General features: G+C 40.0%; 1 protein-coding gene across 3 annotated transcripts; it reads left to right on the top strand.

Annotated features, from left to right (window-relative positions):
- Positions 1-1,209: 1,209 nt before the first annotated feature.
- On the top strand, positions 1,210-17,768 carry mtmr7b (myotubularin related protein 7b). Of its 3 annotated transcripts, XM_088420121.1 has the most exons (15): positions 1,210-1,359; positions 1,426-1,576; positions 2,188-2,313; positions 5,981-6,143; positions 6,757-6,914; positions 9,037-9,165; positions 9,254-9,388; positions 9,490-9,622; positions 10,568-10,677; positions 10,870-10,995; positions 11,273-11,322; positions 12,517-12,717; positions 12,941-13,075; positions 13,377-13,503; positions 15,143-17,768. In XM_088420121.1, the coding sequence occupies exons 2-15, from the start codon at positions 1,553-1,555 to the stop codon at positions 15,491-15,493; spliced, it is 1,968 nt and encodes a 655-aa protein (XP_088276247.1). In that variant the 5' UTR covers positions 1,210-1,359; positions 1,426-1,552; the 3' UTR covers positions 15,494-17,768. The 3 variants fall into 3 exon arrangements, with proteins under 3 accessions (XP_088276247.1, XP_088276246.1, XP_088276248.1); XM_088420120.1 differs by having other exon boundaries at positions 1,327-1,576; XM_088420122.1 differs by having other exon boundaries at positions 1,327-1,576; positions 13,377-13,549; positions 15,143-15,349.
- Positions 17,769-18,541: the final 773 nt, after the last annotated feature.

Raw genomic sequence — 18,541 nt, 5'->3', positions numbered from 1 at the left:
CATCCATTCGCAACAGAGCAACAATACATGGACATTACAGTATGTACACTAGGTGTGTATAATATGTAGTGCACAAGTGTATGTATGTATGTATGTATGTATGTATGTATGTATGTATGTATGTATGTATGTATGTATGTATGTATTGATAACAAGAACTTTTTTTTAAAGTATTAGTCATATACTGTAGATAAAATGAGAATAAATTATGTTTAGGGAGGAATTTTCCGTTTTTTTTTTTTGACTGACGGCCGCGTGCACAAGTCACGGCTCCGGCTCCTACCCAATGACAGCGGCACACAGTGCTTTTTTTCGATTGAGCCCTCACGTGAAGACTGCATGCACAGTACAAGCAACCCCCCTTAATTTATCTCTAGTGAGGGAGCAAGGCGCGTAGATATATAGGCAAGGAGGAGTTCAATTCTGTGCAATGCATCTGTGGATCCAGCCGCGACGAGGCGACGAGGCTCCCATCGTTCACGCGTATGTACCGTTCAAAAGAATCGGTTCGTTCACAAACGTCTCTAATCCAGCGTGCAGACAATTGACTAGCGCATAGGTGTCGAACTCCAGTCCTCGAGGGCCGGCATCCTGCATGTTTTCCGGTTTTCTTTCCCCAACACACCTGATTCAAATGATTAGCTCATTAGCAAGCTCTGCAGGAGCTTCAAAATGATCCCAATCATTTGAATCAGGTGTTTTTGAGGGAAAAGGTTTGAAAACATGTAGGATATCGGCCCTCGAGGACTGGAGGAGTTCGACACCTGTGGACTAGCGCCTAACAAATGACGGACCAGAAAAAAGTCAACTGTCGCCCTCTAGCGGGGGCAGAAGGATGGGAAAAACAACGTTGGACTGATGATTACAAGATCATATGGCTTGACAAACTGACGGACAAACGATGACGGAAAATTGGGCGGGGCTCTTACAAATGTAAGACCAGCAAAAAAAAGTGGCCCATCTCTGGTTATAGGTTGTTACATCCCTTTATGTTAAATATTGTTAATGATTTTTCACAATAATTAAAAACAGCTGTAGTAAATATGTAAATCATATTCCTGAAATACAAAAAAATCACAGTGTTCTATGACTTGTAAGCTCTTGGCAGAACAGGCCTGTGGGCTACTCGTGTGATCATTGGGGGCTACGGTTGCCCGCGGGTACCGCGTTGGTGACCCCCGCTTTACAGACGTGCCACATTAAATATGGCGAACGCCCTCACGTGTCACAGCAAAGGGTCAACTCGCTCAAGGCGGTGTGTGTATTCATGTCTGTGGCTGTAACAGCCGTGTGGACAGAGAGGGGGGCGCTGCTTCTGCATCAGAGCTTAGCTCCAAGACAGCAAGATGAGTGTTACAGGTCTGCTCTCTATCATTGTTTCGTAGCGAATATATTACAGAAACGCAAAAGATGTCATTATTTCAGGATGTCGTCTGAGCAACAGCCACGGGGAATGCAGGACGGTTGAGGTGAAACAGAGAATATAACGCTACAGACGATCAAAGGAATACACAGCTGTCCCTATTTGTCTCCACCATTTTGGCTGTCAGTGATGGAGCACATCCGGACGCCCAAGGTATCGTTGCCTTGTTAACTGATACTGAAATGTTCCGCTTCATTGTTTTCTTACTCAGTGGTTATTATCACCCTGTCACGAATTAACACTTACGCTGTGGTCATACTTCGCAAGCTGAGCAATGTTAGCCGCTGGCAGGGACAAGCGGCCAGGCAGCATCATTTCCAATGATGCCGATTGACCCTTGCCTCTAAAAAATAACGTTAGAATCTCTTTATTAGTAAGTCTAAATCCCTATTATGTCCCCCGTACTAGTCATTTTAAATCGCTATTATTGCCACCTGTACTGAACTGACATCCGCTAACCGTGACGCTTCATTGTACTGTGAAGCGTAATTTTCACTCGAAATCCTCCATTAGACATTATCATCGCTATGTTGACAAAATTCAATCTACAGAACCCTAACACTAATATGAGGGAAAAGAAATCTGCAAAAATGTTCAATTGACTCAAAAAAATAAACATGAGTTTTTTTTACTCTTATTTCCGCTTGATAATTTTTACATGTAAGATATTCCACCAGTACCGTTGTTTCCCTGACACGTGTGTGTGTGTGTGTGTGTGTGTGTGTGTGTGTGTGTGTGTGTGTGTGTGTGTGTGCTTCCATAAGGTGGAAAATGTGCGTCTGTTAGACAGGTCGAAGGGCCAGAGAAAGGCCAGTGTTGGGACCCTCTACATTTCAGCTACACATTCGATGTTTGTTGAAAACAATCCTGAGACACGTAAGGAAACATGGGTAAGTAGTGTTCTCCTCAATACATCCACTTGTTTCATTTAATCCATGACATATTCAAGGTGAAGTAGATTCTGTGTAAATCACTGCATTCCTTAATCTGGAATGGCTACTAAGTATAGGTAGGCCCATGCCATGTGAAGTAGCAAAAAATAAATAAAAAAATAAATAAATAACAAGTTATTAGCCTCCAATGGCAATATCAACATTCATTTCAAATTTTATGAACATGTTTTTTGTTGTTGTTCCAGGAAGAATCTGATACACAATAAAACCAACCTTTTATTTATTTATTTATTTATTTTTAACTACTGCTTTACATGATTGTTCACTTTTTATGAGCAGATTTCAAGCACTTCCCCATTAGAAGATGCTGACAATCACTTTATGATTTTAAATCACAAGACTAATTACTCAGCAGCTTTTTGGTTGTCTTGTGGCTTTAAAGGTGAACTCAACCCCAAATGTTCTTTCCAGTACTACGTTCTCTTCAACCCTACTAATCTAAGTTACTTAAAAGTGTCCTATTTGCCTATGACACACCCGTCTAATGCTCGGGGGAAAAGCTGAAACAGCTTCTGACAACTGTGGAAAATGAATTGAACACTTACCTTAAAGAAAACAACAGTGATATTTTTTGCCGTCAGACAAACCAAACATCAAGTCAAAATAAGGCTAGGCTCAACTGTATCTGTGAGTATGAAAACATAGTACAGTATATTTCTTGGATTAGTTATTGATGAAAAAATATGTTGGGAGTGACTAATATGGCGCAAACACAAATAAAACAAACACTACTCACCTTGTGTTTAACAGAAAAAAAGAATACATAAGTAAAAAAAAAAAAAAAATCCATTATTTACGGTACCGGGGTCAAACCCAATGGCCGGGGGCCAGATCCGGCCTGCCACATCAGTTTATGTGGCCCGCGAAATGCTGATTTGATTTAAAGTTTCTGGCTAAAATACTTATAACTTGCAAGTTGTTTTCAACCTTTAAAAAATTGTGGGCAAAACAAACAAGCATTTTCTTATCCCCAATCTCTCTTTTGAACAGTTTTTGCTGGCCTCTGATTTCAAAACTAGGTAAAATGTATTTGACTTCACAGTATTATACAATGTGGCCCACGATAAAAAATGAGTTTGACACACCTGATTTACAGTATACAGTATAACCCTTTGAAAGTTAATGACCAGAGTTATCAATTAGAGACTGGAGTGAAAGAACACAATCTGATTGAACACCTAAATTCTGCAGAAAATAGAAAGGTGTTGGCTCAGTGTAACACACTCTAAAGAGACCCTCTCTTCTTCTCCCTTTTGTTTTCAAGCAGGGTGTTAGGTTACAAAATTTATGTTGTAACATTTATGTTGAAAGAATTCATCCACACTTGTTAAGCGAGATGCCACTTAAATTTAAGCCAATCAGTTGAGGACTTTCAACTCTTTCTAGAGAAGTGGTTCAAATTGGTTCAACAAGTTCTTGCATGCAGCTGTATTCCATACAGTGAAAACTCCACTACCTTTTACCACACCCTGTTCAAATACAGATACATTGAATGCATGGTTTATATGGTTTTAAAATGAGATAACTTGTATATTTGCTGTGTGACAGTTAAACACGCCGCCTAACGCAATGAAAGGCCAGCCAATGCTCCCAAACTTTGCCATACCAAATGATGTACGGACATGAACATCTTGGAACGCTTTTATTTTGAAGTTCTTCCTGGAAGCATGTCGCAATGACAGTGACAGTCCCTACTGCACAAACCGTTGCTCCCTCTTGCAGTGAGTCACAAATCAGATGTGAACAATACGTTGTTCCGAAAACAATTGCCAAATCACACTAAAAACAATACTTAATTACACGGTCATTTTATTGTACGGCGCCTATTGCCTACATTAAGTGCAACGTCTAGCATGAATTAGCTGCTAGCTATCAGTTTTCAAGTGCCCCTGATAAGATGTCGGATTACTTTTTTTTTTTCAAATGGCTGCAATTTGTTAACCCAGCTCAGCTGCAGCTGAAATAATGAGCCTCTAAAAAAAGTGCCTCTCATGTTTATGTTTCATCTGTGTGCTAGCTGGTTAATTTTCTTGCAGTCTTTTCTTGAAAACCAAAAAATGTATACTGGACATTATTTTATATTGCAGATTTTGTCAAAATCTCATCTTGTCTCGTTCCGTGGACCCAGTCCCGTGAGATTTCTCATGGGATTTGTGTCTTATCTCATCCTTAATAAGGCATGAAGATACCTCAAACATTGCTTACGTTTCTGCAATGTTTTCCAGGATCTTAGGAAAACGACAAAAACCTCAACCTTTATGGAACTGTTACGTTTCTGCAATGTTTTCCAGGACTTTAGGAAAACGACACTAACCTCAACCTTTATGGAACTGTTGAATTTTATCCATCCATCCATCCATCCATCCATCCATCCATCCATCCATCCATCCATCCATCCATCCATCCATCCATCCATCCATCCATCCATCCATCCATCCATCCATCCATCCATCCATCCATCCATCATCTTACGCTTATCCGGGGCCGGGTCGCGAGGACAGCAGCCTCAGCAGTGAAGCCCAGACTTCCCTCTCCCTGGCCGCTTTGTCCAGCTCCTCTGAGAGGATCCTCAGCTGTTCCCAGGCCAGCTGAGAGACATAGTCTCAGGCCTCCTCCTGGTGGGAAATGCCTGCAACACCTCACCAGGGAGGCGTCTGGGAGGAAAGAAAACTCATTTTCAGCCGATACCTTAAACTCTTCCACTTGGTGCAGGACCTCTGGTGCAGGACCTCATTCTTGACCCAGAGAGGGGATTCCACCCTTTTCCGACTGAGGACCTTGATGTCGGATTTGGAGGTGCTGATCTTCATCCCAGCCGCTTCACACTCACCTGCAAGCCACCCCAGTGAGAGTTGCTGGTCATAGCCTAAAGAAATGAGACTCTCTAACCGGACCCCCTCAAAACTTCTGCTGCGCCTAGAGATTCTGTCCATAAAGGCAATGAACAAAGGGCAGCCTTGGCAGAGTCCAAACCCCACTGGAAACAGATTCAACTTACTGCCGTAAATGCAGACCAAAGTGTGACATCTGTGGTACAGGGACCAAGCAGCCCGTATCAAGGTGTCCGTTACTCCGCAGAACTCAAGGCACACGGTTGAATGCTTTTTTCAATTCAACAAAACACACGAAGACTGGATGCTTGAACTCCCATGCACTCTCAAGGATCCTGCTGAGGGTGTAGTGCTGGTCCACTTTTCCATTGCTCTGAGCTCAAATAACAACCAATCACAACTCAGCTCACAAATATAATCGCGTGACATAAGTCAGAAAACCGGAGAGCTTTGTTTGGTATTTGGCTACTCTGAGCAACGATGATGTCAATTTCAGGTGCACACAGTGCTGACAATCACAATGTAAAACCCTTATCCTCAATAATGTACGATAAGAAGTGATATATTCAGTGATCAATGCATCCATAGTGTTGTCTCGTGTTCATCTGGTATTGGTTCACGGGTCAGCAGTTCAAACCACTTCTGATGGCGGACTCTGTCAGACGTTATGAAGAACAAAGCTGTTTTTCCTGAAAGTATTTCAAAGTGCTTGAAGAGAGTTTTCATACTTTCTTTCTATAAATTGTAATCTTTGAATTTGTCTTGTCTTTCAGATCTTACACAGCATGGTAAGCAGTGTGGAGAGGTTGCCCACTGCACCCAGTGGTAGTCTGCTGATCTTCCGTTGCAAAGATTTCAGGATCTTCCACCTTCTCATGCCTCAGGAGAAAGATTGTTTTGATGTACACACCTCATTGTTGAGGTTGTCAAGACCAGGTTTGTGCATTTTGCCGAATGTCTTTTTTTTTTAAGACTGGTATATGTCCAACCTACTTCCACATTTGGCATAGCACTTCCACTTTGCCCAGGTAGATGGCAAAGGGGAGCATGATATAGTGGGAACTGTAAACATCTATTCTCCACAATGCCTTTTTTTTAATTAGAAGATGTCAGAACAGAATGAGCCAAGATGGCAATAACTGATGCGAAGGCTTCATTCATCTTTACACGTATCATACTAAAGTCTATTTGTATTAAACTTTTGTCTGCAGACACCAGCCATGAAGATTTAGCAGTAGTCAAGCTGTAGTCTTGCTCATTATTGCGGTATACACAAAACGCCTATGAACTTTTTTTTTTTTTTTTTTTTTCATATCTGGGTTTGCATGTGATTAGGTATGGGCTGATAACCGTAAAGGCAATATATCACGTTTTTGAATACTTTTCAGTACAGTAAAACTGCAATATTTTTGTTCAAGGTTATCATACCGTCAGATTCTGATATCATCCCATGCTTACATGTGATATCACTTATAGTGGACTGATTTTTACAGCATTGTGCAATAAAAAAATATATACGTTTCTACATATTCATATTTTCTACTTTCAGAAAAGTACAATGAGCTGTACTGTCTGTCCTTCAATCCCAATATTAATAAGGAGGAGAGGCAAGAGTCATGGAGCTTCATAGACCTCATGGCTGACTACAAAAGAATGGGAGTTCCAAATAACCTCTGGGTTGCTTCAGCAGCCAATAGTGAATACAGGGTTAGTTGCTGTACTTGTGATCTTTGAAAATATCATACTTTCTATTTTGTGTGTCTAGTTTTCATCTTTGGTTAAGTCACATCAGTTGGGCTGTGTGAAACTGCTAACATACAGTAAAGGTTCAAGTTAACCACTCCCCCCCTCCCCCCACAGAGACACACACATAACCCCCCCCACACACACACACACACACACACTTTCATATTCTTAAGAGGCATTGTTTTGTCTTATCATTTGGAAGTGTTTTGAACATACAGTATGTTGTCAGAAAATGAGCAACAAACAGTTCGTTGCAAAATAAATGTAGAAAGTGCAAAGGCGAATTATTTCAGATTTGAAACTGAAACCAGAGAGCAAAGGGAGCAAATGTTGTCTTTGCATGACGTGGAAAGAAAAGCTCTCGCTAAGAAACGGGCAACAACAGTTGAACCGTATTTTTATTGTTTAACGTTGTATACAACGTTGCCTTTACTGGAGATTTCTTTGTAGCCACTCCCTTTCTTAGTCCGGGTTTCATAAACCAAAATGCATACTGTACACAATCTCGCCGACCAAAAGTTAAAAGTAATGTTTAGAATTAAGTATTTAGAGATTTTTTTACTGCTTGTTTGATAAGCACATTTTAGGATGTGCTTCCACTGCAAGGCGGGCAAGTAAACAAAGGGTGCAGAACAAATATGCATTCTTTCTCTTGATTGGCTCTTGGCCAGGAAATGCAAGATAGCAATGCAAGTTTTTAATTTCCTAATTAAAAACCTTTTTTAGAAATTCAATCGGATTAATAATTTGTTTTACTTGTAGTGTATGTGACGGATGAAATTCAAGTTATGAGAACCTACATCCAACTTTTGAGCATTACAGAAAGCATGATTATGCCATCCAGTGGATATGATTGCTAATCGCACTCTCATCCTTCCTGCATCCACTCAGATGCATTCAATGAGATGTGTATTATATCTTAGTCTTAATGCCCTTTGTTTTCTTTGTTTACTTTTTACACTTATATTACTGTTATGTGTTTCAAGTGCAGCACAACAGTGGGGTTGCAGCCTTTGTATTAACTTTAAGTGTAAGTACAAAAATTGAAAAAAGAATTAGCATGAGTGCAGTGTGACTTACATAATTGACTGAAGTTGGCTGGGGGGTGCCAGCGAAGTAAATTGGGGGGAGGCGCCTGAATTTAGCAGGGTGGCAGAAGTTGCCGACGGACCGACTGTTATCTGACAGACCGATGAATGCAGTGTTCAGCTTGAAAAAAATGGCGGACTGACATAAGGGGAGAGGGAGGGGTACTGACGACTGACGATTGTCGGATCAGCAAAAGTAAGTTGCCCACCTCTGGTCTTTTATCCATATGCTGATACTGATTTGACTTCAGTGGCAGGTGTGTGTAGTGATAAACTCATACTTGCCAACTCTTCGTTTTACACTCATGAGACTCGCGATTTTCAAGCCTATCTCCCACATGTCTCTTCCTTTCAATCGTTTCTCTTTCAAATCCCGATTTACATTGACTGCTTGTCATGTCAATTTGTAATCTTTGTTTGAATTCATTAGTTTATGAATTTGTATTTATTTTCGGATGAAGTTTAATGCTAACTGTTCGTTTAAATGTTGGTTGAATTGTTCTTTGGAAATGATTTGAAAACAATGACAAATATTGTGATGTGTCAAGTATGTCATTGATGTGAGCATACCTGCATGGTGGACTTTAACTTTATCAATTGATTTAATTGTAGTTTATAGGGCGCACAAAGTATGTGAGCTTTTGTGTATTTATAGAATGAGGAACAGTTGATAAATAATAATTGGAAATATTTTGTCTTCATTTAGTTTACACAGTGTAAACAAACAATGGAAGAACTATAAAACTATTGTGCCCCGTGATTCAGTTAATTCATTTGGACGGTTTTAGGTCTATAAATCACCAGTCCTACTCCAGACAGTGGTGTCACAATAGTTCCTCGTAACAGCTATTGTAGCTGACCTTTTATATTTGTTTCATTTGTACAAAATGGGAACCTGCGACAACCTTGGACTAGTTCCCCCATGAGTCGGCTGTATACAAAGTAGCAGTATCTATTATATGCTGAATAATATATTGTGCGGCATCTTTTCCCAGATATGTGAAACATATCCATCGGAGCTATTTATTCCAAAGTCAGCCACACCTAGCATCGTTTTGGGCAGCTCACGGTTCAGGAGCCGAGGACGATTTCCCGCTCTGACGTACTTCCATCAGGATACACTGGTTAGTGTTTTACCTAAACTTAATGAACTACGAGTAATAAGCATAAAGCATTTCAGCATGAAGATGTTGATGTTTCATTGTTATTTAGGCTGCGATATGTAGGTGTAGTCAACCACTGTCCGGCTTCAGCGGGCGTTGTCAGGAGGACGAGTTGATGCTGAAAGCTGTAATGAAATCCAACCCTGGAAGTGCCTATATTTATGTGGTAGATACAAGGCCCAAGGTAACGCAACTCACCTCACACCACACACCAGAGGAGAGCTTCATAGAAAAATAGATGAAGTAAATTGAGTTCCACACTGCTCCTTCTGAATGTACGTCCAGTTGAATGCCATGGCAAACAGAGCTGCTGGTAAGGGCTATGAGAATGAAGACCACTACACCAATATCAAACTGCACTTCATCGGCATTGAAAACATTCACGTGATGAGGAACAGCCAACAGAGAATTATTGACAGTAAGTAAGATTGTAGCCCTTTATATACTGACCATGCAAGCTGTCTTTGTTTTTGTTTTTTTTTACCTTCTTCATGCTGGATTTCTGCCCTGTCTGAGTCAAAAGTCCAATTTATTTGTATAGCCCTAAATCATCATAGTCTCAAAGGGCTTCATCGGCGAAAAACAAATAACAGAGAATTTAACTAAGAACAAAAGAAATACAAAAAGGCATCCCCTGAGCAAATCTCACAGAAGAGCAAGGAAAAATTCAAAAACCCCATCTGATTAACATAAGAAACCTTCAGGAGGGACCACAGCGGGGAGGAGCCCCCTTGCAGGCTCAACGGGCTGCAATAGATGCCGAGTGCTAAAATAATACAATGTGCCATATTTAGAAATAAGTGTCCAGTGTGAAGGTGTCATGATGCCAGGAGACGTCATCAGGTAAGATCCTCCTCACAATCTGGCCCAGTGGGTCCATCCCGATAGAAGCGCCTCAATGGAGGTGGTCGACCTCAAACCACGTACCGGTTAGTTAGTGCAAGTCCGCATGGCAGCATTCAATTTGTCCATCGACATCTAGCGCCCTCTCCAAGCTGGGAGAAAGGGACTGGAAGGAAAAGAATGGATCTGCAGTCAAATGGACCCTTTAACTAAATGCTGGAGTATAGAAATGGGGTTTTAGTCTGGATTTAAACATTTCTACTGAGGTGGCTGTGCAAACCTTCATAGGTAAGGCATTCCAGAGCACAGGTGAGCAAAAAAAAAAAAAAAAAGCTTGGGATCAAGCAGACTTCTTTTTGGCTCCTTTTTGGTCACTAACAAACAGTGTTGGGCAAGTTACTTCAAAAGTGTAATGCATTATTTTTTACTTATTACTTTCATTTCAAAGTAATTGCCTTTTGTGTTGAAAGCAGTTGTGGCTTTTTCATGTACCGTAAATATTTCATCGCTCTCATTGCAGTGGGTGAAATGCGATCTCCATCAATGACTGACTTCCTTTGGAGTCTGGAAAACTCTGGTTGGCTGAAACACATTAAAGCCATTCTAGATGCTGGAGTCTTCATTGCCAGGGTATATGCTTACTATTTATGCCTTGTGAAGTAACACTTTGTTTACTGTCGTATATATGCTAGCCATATGGATACATACATACATACATGGAAAAACGTGTTGCAATGGGGTTTAAAGTGACATTAAAAGTGGCGTTGTTGGGTTGTAGGTAGTTTTGGCTTTTTGACAAATGGAGAAATGGTGTATTTTCAGGCAGTGGCTGATGAAGGAGTCAGCGTGTTGGTCCACTGTTCCGACGGCTGGGATAGGACAGCTCAGGCTTGTTCTGTTGCCAGTGTACTGTTGGACCCATTTTATCGAACCATAAAAGGACTTATGGTAAACGCATGCACAAACTAGCACACGAACACATACACACTCACAAATACTACAGTTGTATGTTGTGTGTACGGTATCTGCAAACCAGTGATGAATGCTGATAAAGAGTAGGTAAACTTATGAACGCAATCTTTTGTCTTTCCTTGATCATAACTCTGTTCAGCTCTGATCTACGTATTTGGTTGTGGAAAATTCACTCCTGTAATGTGATGTGTCAAGTATGTGGCTAAAGTATTTTCATTGTTCTAATCAAACATTTTCCTCTTCTCTCATATAGGTACTGATAGAAAGAGACTGGATCTCTTTTGGTCACAAGTTTTCTCACAGGTCTGTGCATCTTATAAAAGTTGATAACCGCATTTGTACATTAAAGGAGTTATATCCTGATATTTTAAACTTTGCACTGTTAAACATACAGTGATCCCTCGCTACATTGCGCCTCCCCAATCGCGCCTTGAGTGCATCGTGGATTTTTTTTTCATAAAAGAAAAAAAGATGTATTGCAAAAAGAAGCGTTGTCAAGGTTTCCTGCATGCCAGAGAGACCAGTGAACTACAAACGCACTTGCCACAGGCACTCCTCAGACGTCAAACTACTGCAGGACTGTACACATATTTACTTAAATCTTAAATTAAAAAGCCTTGAACAATAACTGTACTGTTACCTCTTCCCTTCCCATCCCTTTGGCTGTAGTCTCACGGAGAGCCGCGTTTATTTGGGGGCGCCCGGAAGTCTCATTGGAGTAAAGCCTGTAGCTTACCAAACAGGATGACAATCAAGAGGTTACACTTTAAACTAAAATTTATTACAAAAGAGTAAGAGATGTACAATGCTCCAATGCAGTGCTGCTCTCTCCTGGTCTCCCTTCACGTCTACATTAAGAACCGTAAGAGGTTAGTAGCAGAAGAAAAATGTGTGATCAAGTAGCAGTCTTTATCCAGCATTAATGTGCTCTTCGGTGAACATGCTTCATATTTTCACAACAATGTGAATGTATACTTACAGCTATGGTGTCTCAATTAGTTGAAATTGTGGCGATAGCAACGTCTTTCATTTGTAACTTTACGGCAAATCCTCTCATGTGTTGGTAAAAGTTCACCATAAAGTCCTCTGTTTATTGACAAGCACAAACGCCTACAGGTTGTCCAGCCGCATGCTCCAGAAAAAGGAATTACAACCATTCCTGGTGAAGGGATTCAGTTTCAACCTCAAATTCGGACTAAAAATAACCGCACACAATTCTTGAAGACAAAACCACATTTTCGCCACTTTGACATTTTCTACAATCAAAGCTTTATAACTAATAAACGAAAAGTTGTTGTTTATTTGGTCGACTAGGCGCAAAAAGGAAGAAAAAAATGACACTTTGGTTGCGTTAAGGCCGAGTTATTAACACCATAACACGGTTAAAAGCTCCAAGATAGGGCCTCATTAATAAAAGACCACACAATATGATTAGTGTTTTTCTTGTATATAATATCATGTTAGTTGCAATGACAATATTTGTATTTAATTATTTAGGTATGCCCACGTGGATGGCGATCCTAAAGAGGTGTCCCCAGTTATTGATCAGTTCTTGGAATGTGTGTGGCAGCTGTCTCAACAGTTTCCATGTGCCTTTGAGTTTAATGAGTGCTTCCTTATTGCTATACGCACACACGTCTACTCCTGCCAATATGGGACCTTCCTGGGCAACTGTCAGAAAGAACGCAAGGATATGAGGTACGAAGGCATCGTGACTCTAGCAGCAGGGCTAGGAACCTTTTGAGCTACAAGAACGTAGTTTGGGTGCTCAAGAAGGTCTCCCTAATATTATGGTTTTGTTTTTTCAATCAGTAAAGTCCTCAAAAAGTCTTCTCATTAGCCCTATCCATACATATGTATTTTCATATGTGTGCGTGTGTGTGTGTGTGTGTGTGTGTGTGTGTGTGTGTGTGTGTTTCAGGCTTCATGAGCGGAGTCATTCTGTGTGGCCGCACCTGTGGAGGGACAGAGCTGACTTTTCCAATCCACTGTATAAAGCTGAACTCAGTCAGTGTCAGGGTGTCCTGAGGCCTAACACTACCCCCTACTGTTTTAAGTAAGTCATGCAGCATAGACTCTCAATTGTGTACTGTACACCGTGATACAATTTTGACTAATAATTTCAGTATTACACATAAATCTCACAGAGTTCATTGATACAGGAAGATGCCATTCATCATTGATCTTTTCCAGGAAATATATTTTGGACTTTGAAAGATTTTTAGGTTGTATTTATAACCTTATTTGTAGCCAGCATACAAACACCAGCATCTATCCCACAGCTAGTTTTACTTTTTTTTTTTTTACTCAACCAAGCTTGAACTTGTGCCCACTTTTTTTTTTTTTTTTTTTTTTAGAATGTGGAAGGGACTCTACAACCTCATGGAGCAGTCAACACCCCCTTGCCAATCACCTGCAGACTTCCTGTCCACTATGAGGGAGGAGTCGCAGCAGCTGGAGGAGGAACTGACCAATCACCAGGAGGTAGCACCGGGAGGAAACGCTCACCACCACCCGAGCTCCAGACAAGGCATACAACACACAGAACACTCATGACATCCCTACAAATCTTCCGTCTCTAGTTCTCCTAGTTACTTCTTTGGAAGTATGCTGAAATTCTCAATATGATTTTTAATGAAACTGCATCACTCAGATATACAAAATGTGCTGTTGAGAATTTCTGCAGTACAGACCATCGCATCGGTATTGGCACTTTATTTAACCATATGTGGGCAACTTACATTTTTTTGCCCCGCCCCCTTACCATCGTCAGTCCGTCGGTTTTTCAAGCCAGACAAAATTGTAACCACTAGAAGGCGACATTTTTTCTGTTTTTGTATTTGCGCTTAAAGTCAACATGTCTGTAGTTCTACAGTTCTACAGCAATTGAAACACAACACAGTAATATAAGTAACAAGAAAACAAAGCCAGCCAAGGGGTTTAAAACCTAGGATATAATACACCATCATGTTTTGTTAACCCACATCTGAGGGAATGCAGGTGGGATGAAAGTGCTATTAGCGATCATGTCCACTGGATTGTATTATCATGCATTACATGATACTCAAATGGTGGATGGCGATTCTTATTTTTAACTGATTGGCCAACAATTGTTGACGGTTTTCAAAACTTGTCTAAATTGGTCTAAATTTCACCTGTCACATACACTACAAGTAAAACAAAGTATTGCTGAGGTCTTTAATAACTTAAGAATGAATTAATAACTTAATTAAAAAAAAAACTATCTATCTATCTTGCATTTCCTCGTCAAGAGCCAATCACAGAAAGAATGCAAATTTGTTCTGCACCCAAGCAAGGTGGTCACTTTTTCAAGTAATCGATACTTGAAAAAGTGACCACCTTGCAGTGAAAATGCATCCCAGAATGCGCTTATCAGCAAGCCATTTCTTGATGTAAAATCTATTTAAAAAGTAGAGCAAAAAAATTATTTCACACTTAATTCTAAACATTACTTTTAAGTTTTGGTTGGCAAGATTGTGTACAGTATTAGTTTTGGGTTTTGAAACCAAGACTAAGAAAGGGAGTAACTACAAAGAAATCTTCGGTAAAGTCATCTGTGTTCCAGCTGTGAATGACAAGTAGTGAATTGAACCAAGCCAGTTTATTCACTCAACTGGATATGTGTCTCCACTGCCTGGTGGTGCTGTAAAGTGACTACTGCCACGTTTGACAGCAGGCTGATTACAGTTAGTACTATTGAGATATAGCAGTATAGCAGATACAGCAATATAGCAGATAGCAATGCAAGTCAGTTGATCACGGTATTTTTTAGTGAGCTAAAAGGGGCATGGTGGGCTGACTGACATCTGACAAAATGTCTATCCCGGCCATTGTGACAATGATATAAATTGCAATTCCGACATTTTTATTTTACTGTTTTTATTAGCATTCCCGTCATCCATTGGTCCGTTGACAAAACGGGTGTCTGTCGGCGACAGACTGACAGTCGGTCGGTGCTGGCGAAGTACCCACTTCTTCATTACAAAGCAGTTCAATCAGTCGATGTTCTCACACATTCCCGCACGTTGCTTCGCAAATGTAAAGAAACACATCTTAGTTGCTTTTCCCTGATGAGTAAGTACTTCTCCCTTCTGTTATGCAGAGGATAGCCATGCTAACAGGAAAGCCAATAACGTGGGAGAAAGTAGTGGTTAAAAGAAGGGCTGTGCGTATCCAGCAGAGACACTGTGGTCCCGACCCACCGACCGCCTATCCAATCCCAGTCACCAGCCCATCGCAAGACCACAGGACCTTTGGAGCAGCTCAGTTGAAGGACCCCGCTCTCACCCTGCCTCTCGGCCGGCCCCCCCAGGCCAAGCATCCCGACGCAAATGACATCTTCATTCCCAGCGAGGTGGAGTCAGGCGTAGCTGACCTCAGCAGCTCGTCGTCCAGCGCTGGGGAGGAGGGCAAGGACCCAGTTACAGACCAGTTGGCCTTCACTACTGCCTGACTCAAAACTTTGGAGTGGAAGAAGACAGCTAAAAGAGCTATTAGCACTGTTTTATTTGACGACGACCCCCCCTTCCTGTTTCTTGGCAAAGGTATTTTATGTTTTGTCATGATTAAGATACAAGCTTTTTTTATTTCCATAGACAAAACGTGTGCTAATTCACTGTCATTTGGACTTTGAGAAATGCACTTTTACTAGCCGACAGTTCTAAATTTCATGCAAAATGTTTGAAATATTGTTCAATGCAAACCCCACAAGACTAATCATGTAGTCCCAAAAGATGCACAGCCTTCTGTTTTTTTACAAGTTAGAAATTTGGACAGTTGCTTCTTCATTGCGGTACAGAGAAATGCTGTGCTGGTTGTCATTGCCTTCATTTAAGCAAGTCGACAAGAGGAGAGATGACTGTCAAACATTTGTCATGTGGTATTAACTAGTGATGGGAAAATTTGGCTTTATGAACCATTTGATATATTTATTTCACTCTAAATAGAGCTCCTAATTTAAAAATAAAGACAATGGAAATATATTAAACATATCTCAAACTTTCCATTACCGTACAATGTTGTATATGATTTTATATCACCTTTGACACAATGGCAATTTAAAGTGACAATGAGCTATTTCGTTGGCTAAACATTTCTAATCGAGAAGTAACATGCCCGGATCCCGAAACCATGCTTCTCACTGATTCGCTGCCACGCCTCTTTGATGACGTTGCCCTAGTGCATTGGTTCTCAAGGTGGGGTCCGTGAAATCATTTGTGTTGAAACTGATTTGGTTTATCTTCTAACGGTTACAGATTGGTGCCTTGGAAAGACCATTGTTTTTTTTTTAATCAAAAATATTTATTTTTGTGTCTTATTTTATTTTGTATTAAATTGTGAAAGTATTCATGACTCTTCAATGAAACAACTAATTCAGTCAGTTTAAAATATTTTTTAAAATGTAATTTTAAATTGTCAAAATATGTTTTTTGTCTACATAATGAGGTAGCTAATGCTTGCTAATGAGGCTATGAAGCCAAAAAAGGCTAATGCTGTTTTTGACTAAATAGTTGGCAGAAAACCTTAAAGGGGGAACTTGACCCGGTTTGTTATGAGGAGGCGTGCACTTTGAATATATTTGAATATGCAAATTGAATATGTTGCTGAATAAATAGGGCACTTATGCTTGGCTTGAATTTTGTTTTGTTTTGTTACCCCTAGGGGGGTTCTTGGAAAATGTGCTTTCTAAAAAGGGTCCCTGACTCGAAAAGGTTTGAGTCAATTAGTGATGTAATCAAGTGAGGACCCTGCCGTTTTCTCTAATCAGGAGAAACCGCAACAATGAGCAGGAATGCCCAGAGATGCGCCAATGGAGGAAAATGACACTTTGGTGGTGTTTTTTTTTTTTTTTTTTTGTGAGGAACTAGCACTTTAACATGGCTAAAAGCTCCCCTAAAAACGATTTGTCATGATAAAGGCCCTTCAAATTTCCAATGTATCTTTAAACCAAACATCGGGGGTAGCAAAAAATCCCCCGAGTGGTTCATGAGGCTACATTTCCCCATCATTAGTTAACACGTGATTACCTTTCGAGATAACAAACTACCATTTTACAATATCGTGTAACTTGTAGTAGAGGTGCATGCCCAGTTTCAATGAATAAAAAGGGATATATGAGCTTTTAAGGGAAGTGTTAGCCTGAAGGCGGACTACCACAATACAATCCTTGAACCAGAACAAAATGTGAACGTTGTTTACGTCAAAAGCTGACCACATCCTATGATTTTCCCTGTCACTTTGTGCAATTTTATTTTATGTTTGTGTTTTAAATACCATCCTCAGATTGTACTGTGATTTACCAGTTGATGTATGGAACACAAATTCAAGCATTTTAAGACTTACACACATTGGTTCTTGGTCAAGGGACATCTAGAATTTGGTTCCAGGTGAATCCTGCTTGACTGCAGGTCCTTTGGCTGAATTCTCCAAGCAAAAGCCGAGTAGCATAACCAAGCTGGTATAATTATAGAGACACCTTTCTCACAGCGTTTATGCCTGTGGAGTATTGTAGAGACTTGACAAGAACATACAGTTTCACAATAACAGTTCTGCCCAGTTCAGAACAATACTGTAAAAATACATTTTTAAAATTTGAAAAAAAAAAGCTTGTAGAACAACAAAAAATGAAATTGTGTATAAATAGGAATGAAATTTCCACTGTTGCTTTTGCCTCAAATGTGTGTAGTATGTATTATCTACTGCTTAATCAATAAACACTCTTTAAAGTAGCAAGTCTCCTGGTATTACATTTAGTTATCTGAAAATACAAAAGATGTGATATGAAGTTTAATATCAGAAAAGCTTGAAAAAATATCACTAAATATCAGTGTTGGGCAAGTTACTTCAAAACTATAATGCATTATTTGTCCCTCTTTACAGTCATTACAAAGTAAGTAGTTACATTATAATATTACTGTATTTGAACTGTAAGGCACTACATTACTATTGCATTAATTTTACATTACTCTCACCAACATACTTGGAAATATCAATTTGGCATTCTAAATGCCGCTCATTATGCTCATTACACATTCAGTGGCATGACCTTAAACTAAACTTAAGTAAACTTGCATGCTCAATATTATCTCAAAGTAAATATTATTGCTCGCGTGGACTTGTAAATGATCCCTAGATTGCTGTAATTGTAAAACGAAAACGCAAAAAAACTTTACAAAGTTACCTGCATACCGGCAATACACCAGCGCCCCCTCAAGGCAACCAAATGAACTGCATTCATGTTATCAACTGCTTCAATTGATAATACAAATTTAAAGGGTTTAGGAGCGTTTTTTGGGCTATATATTATAATGCATTGTAACGTGCATTACTGTCATTTGTATTGAGTAAAATATTACTTTTTTGTGCATGTGTAATGACAGCACGGGTGTCAAACACAAGGCCCGGGGACCAGATCTGGCCCGTTACATCATTTTATGTGTCCCGCAAAATTCTGATTTGACTTGATGTTTCTGGCTAAAATGCCAAACTAGCAAGTTGTCAA

Source organism: Hippichthys cyanospilos, chromosome 7 (genome assembly GCF_059441005.1).
Source record: "Hippichthys cyanospilos isolate Australia breed blue-spotted pipefish chromosome 7, RoL_Hcya_1.0, whole genome shotgun sequence".
Classification (NCBI taxonomy): Eukaryota; Metazoa; Chordata; class Actinopteri; order Syngnathiformes; family Syngnathidae; genus Hippichthys; species Hippichthys cyanospilos.
The sequence above is the reverse complement of the archived record's forward strand: the minus strand, read 5'-3'. Positions and strand labels throughout refer to the sequence as shown.